The 7,632-nt window shown below is 41.2% G+C and overlaps 1 protein-coding gene across 1 annotated transcript in view; it reads right to left on the bottom strand.

The window, feature by feature from the left end:
- Nucleotides 1-7,632, bottom strand: part of Map3k1 (mitogen-activated protein kinase kinase kinase 1) — a 67,247-nt gene that overhangs the window by 19,073 nt on the left and 40,542 nt on the right. Inside the window, exons 4-7 of the mRNA XM_057789406.1 lie at nucleotides 5,031-5,231; nucleotides 2,229-2,429; nucleotides 1,346-1,462; nucleotides 834-982 (exon numbers count right to left, since the gene is read on the bottom strand). Coding sequence (XP_057645389.1) covers nucleotides 834-982; nucleotides 1,346-1,462; nucleotides 2,229-2,429; nucleotides 5,031-5,231 — 668 coding nt within the window. The remainder of the gene's footprint in view (nucleotides 1-833; nucleotides 983-1,345; nucleotides 1,463-2,228; nucleotides 2,430-5,030; nucleotides 5,232-7,632) is intronic.

The following is a 7,632-nucleotide window of genomic DNA, read 5'->3' as shown; positions in this document are numbered from 1 at the left end:
TGTATCGTTCAGAGCTTATCTTTCCATCTTGCCAGCAACTGGGCAATGCAGAGTTTGTGAAGCACTGTGAACTTTACGTAGCTACCATGGTAACAGCTCCTGGACCTCCTACTACAGACCTACCGCTACTACTGCTGCTGCTGACCAGTCTACTTAATGAGAATGTGCTTCTCCTCTCCCAGGTAAAGATTCTCTGGAAACATCGATGACTGAATACTGATGTTACACGGCATAAAAATCCTGTACCTGAAAGTGATTTTGCAAAGCCACTTTGCCATGTTTCCTTCTGCCTCACACTGCCTTAGCTGCATGATCTGTAGAACAGTGATAAAATCTACCTGATAAGGTTTTCATAAGAACAGAATGAAGGCTAGACGGTAGTAGCACACGCCTTTAATCCCAGCACTTGGGAGGCAGAGGCAGGTGGATCTCTGCGAGGCCAGCCTGGGCTACAGAGCGAGTTCCAGGACAGCCTGGACTTTTCACAGGGAACCCGGTCTTGAAAAATAAAAAAAGAAAAGAAAAAGAACAGAATGAAACAGTGCTATCAGGTGCTTGGCTAAGGTGATGTCTGACAAAGCAGCCGCTCACTAACTTGCTCCTGCCACCTGCTTTCTTACAAGACGGGACATTACACTAATCTGTCGTTTCCAATGTATAGTGTGGAGAGCAAAAATTCTTCAAGCAACCTTTAATAACCTTTACTTTTGCATGAACATGACAAGTCAAGATTCAGTAATTACACCACTGTATAGCAATTAAGTAGAATAAAAATTATTCCTAAAATTAAAAAGCACCACTAGATCGATCTCAGTTTTGTGCCGAGTACTGACCTGTTTTCTGAACTAGATGTAGACGTGCTAGATGATGACAATGTATGAGAATTGGACATGCGTGAAACAAACTTCTGGATAGTGTTACGAGATGGAGCTTTGATTCTTGAGCTACGCCTACTGTGATATTTCTGGAACAAACTCTCAACCTAACATTGGAAAAAGACAGCGTCAATGATATTGATGTAATAATTATGATATGAAGAGGTGAGTTACTCAACTTTATTTGCATATATCTTGCATAAAACTGATTTAAGAGCTTCAAACATAAGAACGCAGTTTACTAGGGACAACGCTTTTTACAGCACACCAGTGCTTAAGTTTTTTACAGTTTAGAAACAAACAAAAAATCCAAACCACTTATCACTCAATAAATCACCAAACAACTTTAAAGGCCTCAGAAAATTCTTCCATAGCTTCACATGTCTGACCGCCACTCTTGGAAAAATTACAAGACGTATCATACAAGTTTACTGTCAATTTTACACTAGAGTTGTATATTAAAAAATTACCTCAAAATTTTTTAAAGTTTTTCTCCATAACATTGGGTCAGAGGATTCCAGTTGAAACACACGGAGCATAACAAATAACAGGTGAATACAAAACGTTCCACGCCCACAGCTGCAGTTCTGGTGACCATAAGAGAAGTCTATGGGTTAATAAATCAGTGAGGGTCCATCAGAATGTCTATGCCTATCCTATGGACACGCCTAAGTCTATTTTATTACAATTTCTATGAATATCCTTCATTATCCTCACATATAAAGATATAGGTATTTCCATGCATTAATCTATTTTCAATGAATTTACTCAATTGATTAAATTTATTTTGTTCAAGGTACTCTCATAGTAAAAACATCATCCATAGTCTAGATGCATTTTAAATTCACTTTATAAAACTGAGAGCCAGCTACATACATGCCTGTATTTTTGGTATTTGCAGACGGAGAGCTCACTGTGAATTCAGAGCAAGCCTATGTTATAAAATGAATCTGAAGCAAACTGGATGGCATAGTGAGACCCTGTTACAAAATGAAAACAAAACAGGGTGGTGGTCCACACCCCTTTAATCCCAGTACTCAGGAGGCAGAGGCAGATGGACCTCTGAGTTCGAGGCCAGACTTGTCTACTTGTCTGTGTAGTTAGGGCTACACAGAGAAACCCTGTCTCAAAAACAGAAAAAGAGCAAAACAAAACAAAGCACCAACAAGAAGGCTAAAAGAAACCTTCTAATGTCTGGGGATGAGCTAACACTTGTGTGGAGAACATAAAGCACTTAACTTCTGATCACACACACACACACACACACACACACACAGAAACAAAATGATTCAATAGTATACAGACTTAAAATGGTACCACATACTAATAAAATATAAAAATGTCGAATACTACCTGTGGCCCAATGAACACCCGGTACTTATTGTCCGGACTGTCTCCTCCAATCAGGAAAGAGTTGGGTCCTATCTGCTGCAGGAGGTACAGCCTGGCCCTCATCACTTTGTTCACACGGCGGTTTGTCTCTTCCGGGCTGTACGGTGAGAAGCCATCTGGTGATGGGGCTCTTCGGGGCGGTGTGATTCTGCCACTCTGAAACTTTACAACATTGTTCTTTATTAGGTAAAATTTGCACTTCTTGATAAAAAATAAATATTTTAAGACAGGTCATACCCAAAGTCATGTGACAGATTTCCCAGAAAAAAAAAGCTTCATGTATGAAATATAATTAAGAGCAAAACACTGTTATCTGACACATTCCTTTGGAAGAACTTCTAAAATCGGGGTCACTCCTAGAAGTGATGATAAATCTTTGCCTGAGAGGCACCATATGGTCATTTTACAGGCTAGGCCATAAACTTGAGTCTTCTAAAATACTATGAAAACCAAAATGAGAGGCATTAAGTGACCACCACACGCAGGGAAATGCTATTTCTAACAGTAAATGCAAACATGCATTCTCCTGGATTCTACGCAAGGCTCTGGCTAGCACTCCCTAGAGTAGGACTCACAAACACTGCCATGGAATCCTCCCCAGTTACACTGGTGACACTGCATAGACACTTCCTCCTTAAAACTCCCCACTGGAGGCCGAGCAAACCTGTCTGTGGCCACAGACATAAACATCATGTTCACCACGCTATTCATTTCCCCCAGAACTTGAGGTCTTGTCATCAACATCCAGCAAGAATTATGATTGGTGGAAACACCTGGACTGAATTAATGGTAGCAAAACCAGGAAGCAGCCCAGAACCCATTGGTGGTGTGTAGATGTGCAGCTGCTGTGGCAAACAGTCTAACAGTTTCTGGAAATGTTAAACTTTTCATCTGGGAATCCCACCCCAGGTATGAACTCAAGAGAAATTAGGACGTATCCACACACAAACTTGATGTGAATGTTCACACCAGTCTTATTCGCAGCAGTCCAAAGGAAGATGCAGTCCATTTAGTAAACAGATACAAAAGATGTGGTGTATGGAAATATCAAACAATCGAAAACGGAGCACTGATGCATGCTGTGACAGGACCCAAGTCAAAGGTGCCTGCCGCAAAGACTACCCATAAAAGGCAAACACACAGGCAAAATAGGCCAGCGACTGCCTAGGGCTAATGAAGACTGCTACTAACAGAGCTGTAGATAAACAGCGGTTTACTTGAGCAAGGGAGATCCCATGAACTGGGCAGCAGTCAAAACCCGGCGTTTCAGAGAGTTGATTTAGCAATGTCCAGGCAGCTTTTACAGACTGAACACAAAGGAAGGTGAAGCAACTGCTGGACCGGCCACAACGAGCCTTTGCCATATTGGGGTGTGTGTGATGGGCACACCCTGGTTATGTAATGAACAGGCTTTCTGTCGTAGTTGACTAAAGCTCAGCCTGATTGCCAAGTACAGAAACAACTTCAGGCCAATGGTGTCTAGCTTGTCCTTACTGTGCTGTAAAAGTGGGGTGGTTTGGGGGAGGGGATGGGAGGATGTGACTCTGCTTATATGTATTCACAGTCCTCTTTGCTTTGAGGCCTCATGAAATCAAGATGCAAATGGGGACTTAAGAAGAGCTCACAGGCCAGCAGCTTCTGCTCCAATCCAGCAGCCACACCAGGAGGTAGATGACCAACAGCCCCAACTGTTTGAGCTTTGCAAATGAAACAAGGCATGAGGGAGCAGCAAGCTTGGTCTGAGCAGAGGCTATGAGGAGCAGGGACAAGCTCCTGCCCCTGACTTTGAGATGTGCAAGCTAGTAAGGTACAGTGTTAGTAAGAGAGTTGTACTTTGGTTAGATTTCTGTGCTTCCACAGCTGTACTCACTGACATCGGCTCACTTACTCTTCACACGTCGGAAATGTTTTAATGTGCAATTCCACCACTAGCTGTCTCTACTGTCCTGCATATCTCTTTGATGGCTTATTTAACATAAAACACTGCATTTGGTCTGCTGTGATATGTGTCGGCTACCAAAGGAAGGAGGACTTTAGAGCCTTTCCACAAAATTATGCCTATTTTCTAGGATAGTCATCACATGGCCCCAAAGAGCAGATTGTTTCTTTAGATTTATTTGCTTTTATTTTATGTGTGCAAGTGTTTCCCTACATGCATGTATGTGCTCTGTGTATGTCCAAGGCCCACAAAACCACAAAAGGGCACCAGATACCCCAACACTGGAGTCCCATGCAGCTGTGAGCCATCTTGTGGGTGCTGGGGCTGGAACCTTGCCCCAGGAAGAGCAACAAACGCTCCTAACTGCTGAGCTACCTATCCAGCCTCATGGAAGCAGTTGTGATGTGAATATGAAAGAACAGTACTGGCTTCTTCCAGCCGGCATATCAGATCCATATGGTACACTTTATACCCTGAATGGACCTTATGGATGTTTTTATTTCAACATATACTATTTATTTGGAAAATACTGGTTTACTAAATTACACAGATATACTTAATTATATAATGTTAAAAAACATTTTATATCATTAGTCTTAGAAGTCTCAATACTGAGAAACAGTGAAGCATAGTGGAAATCATTTTCTAAAATTTTAATTTTTGCTTTGGAACTTCAAGTATCAGTGGTGAAAACACTTTATTTTTCTTGGTGAGGCCTTCAGATCAACCACACTCTAACGCTGCTGCTCTGTGGCACAGCTGGCAACTCTCTCAACTCTCTCTGTGTTGGAGCGAGTGAACAAACGGTTCAGATCTTAACTCACAGGCACAGGGGAGACTCGCTTCCGTCTCACTCCTGGGGATTCTGGTTTTACTGAGCGCCCTGATGGGGAGCTGCCAGGAGATGGGCTGCGTCGGCCTTTGGGGGCTGCTGAAGCAGAGCTCGCTTGGCCCTCTCCTTGAGGTTCAGCTGCCAGGTTACTCATTTCAGATCCATCTCCTTTAATAGGGATTGGTTTTACCACCTGAAACAAAAATAGTTCAATGTTTCGATTACTTAAAGATATACAAAGAAGTACACCTGAACATCACAGAGTGGGAAATAAATGTGTTACTATTCAATATTAATACAACTATACCAGATAATAGGTCACATTTTATTTGGTATTACATTCTCACTAATGTTGGGAGATTATTTTTACTTACGCAAATGTCATTATTTTGCGTTCATACTAAAGTTACTGTACAAAATTTTAGAAAAACTATTAGTTGCTATTTGTTGTAATCTTTAGCTCATTTAATATTCAGAATTAACACAAATTAAGAATTAAATGCAGAATTAGCACTTCAAGAAATGTTCTTTTGGACAGAGGGCTGATCTCCAAAATATACAAAGAACTCAAGAAATTGGTCATCAAAAAAAACAAATAATCCAATAAAAATATGGAGTACAGACCTAAACTCGCAACAGGAGTCTAAAATGGCTGAAACACACTTAAGAAAATGCTCAACATCCTTAGCCATCAGGGAAATGCAAATTAAAACAACTCTGAGATTCCATCTTATACCTGTAAGAAGGACCAAGATAAAAAACACTGATGACAACTTATGCTGGAGAGGTTGTGGGGTAAAGGGAACACTCCTGCATTGCTTGTGGGGGTGCAAACTGGTATAGCCCATTTGAGCAATTTCTCAGAAAATTAGGAAACAACCTTCCTCAAGACCCAGTAATACCACTTTTGGGTATATACCCAAAGGATGTTCAATCGTACCACAAGGACATGTGCTCAACTATGTTCACAGCGGCATTGTTTATCATAGCCAGAACCTGGAAACAACCTAAATGTCCCTCAACCAAAGAATGGATAAGGAAAATGTGGTACATTTACACACAGCAGAAAAAAATAATAACATCTTGAAATTTGCAGGCAAATGGATGGAGCTAAAAAACACCATATTGAGCGTAACCCAGACCCAGAAAGACAATCATCATATGTACTCACTCATACGTGGCTTTTATTAGACATAAAGCAAAGAAAACCAGCCTATAATTCACAATCCCAGAGAACCTAGACAACCCTCAGAGAGACATACATGGATCTATGGGATGTAGAAAAAGACAAGATCTCCTGAGTAAACTGGGAGCATGGGGACAGCGGGAGAGGGTAGAAAGGGAGGAGGAAGGGAGGGGAGCAGAGAAAAATGTATAGCTCAATAAAAACAATAATTAAAAAAAAAGAAATGTTCTTTTGTTTTGAAAAAATGTAGGCCATAAAACAGTAATAATAGGTATTAATTTAAGTAGTCAAATACAGTTTGGTGATAGTAAACTATCTTGAAAATGTTGTTTTACAATAGTTTTAAGGCACAGCTCAAGAGGCCAGGGAAGGGCCAGGAACACAGCTCAGTGGTACAGTGATGGCTCAGCATGCATGAGGCCCTCGGTTCAAATCCCAGTAGTAAGGGGGAAAAAAAGATTAAGGGGCTGGAAAAAGCCAAGGATGCTTCAAGCTTAAAGACCAATTTCTTAAATTGGAAACATGCAATTTACACAGCCTGCTGCTATTGCCATGTTTAAATACAGGCCTCTTACCAAATCCTCAGGACAGCTGAAGCTTGCTCCTCCTGGCATTCCCTCACTTCCTCCTATGCACAGTCCAATTTCACTCATCTTTAAAGTTCTGGTTAAAGTCCTACTGTTCATAAATCCTCCGTCAATGCTGCCTACATTCTTTAATCTTTTTTGGTAGTTAAAAAAAAATTTATTATTTTTAATCATGGGGATATGTGCATAGGAGTGCAGGTGCCTGAGGATGACAGAGGCAGTGACCTCCCTGGAGCTGGAGTTACAGACAGTTGTAAGTCACCAAATGTGGCTGCTGGGAGCCACGTCAGTTCCATCGAAAGAACAGTGTGTGCTCCTAACAGCTGAGCCATTTCTCCAGTCTCTAAAATCTCCTAAAAAGCTGCATTTATTTGTTTGTTTGTACATATGGTGGGGGGGGGGCGTACATGCACACACATCAGAGAATAAGTTGTGTGAGTTGGTTCCCTCCTACCGTGTAGGCCCTGAGGATGAAACGCTGGCAGTGTGAGCTGGGGCAAGCCCTTTACTGAGCCATCTTATTGGCCCCCAATCTACATGTTTTCATCTTTCCTAGCTCTTTATTGTTCTTCTGCTCACTCCACACATCTGGCACCTACTCATTAAGTGTTTTGCATTATTTTACACACCATTTAACTTGCCGTGTAGAAGCCTTAATTTCCCATCTGGAGCTATTTATTTTTTATTTGCTGTTTTGAGGAGGTTTGAAGGCAATTTAATAAAAAATAAAAATAAACAAAATTAGACCTCCCAAGTAGACAATAAACTTCTTAAGGATAATTTGAAATCTGTGAGTAATAAAATTCAGGCAATTATGCTCA

This window comes from Chionomys nivalis, chromosome 15, assembly GCF_950005125.1.
Source record: "Chionomys nivalis chromosome 15, mChiNiv1.1, whole genome shotgun sequence".
Taxonomy (NCBI): Eukaryota; Metazoa; Chordata; class Mammalia; order Rodentia; family Cricetidae; genus Chionomys; species Chionomys nivalis.
This window is presented reverse-complemented; position numbering and strand designations above follow the sequence as displayed.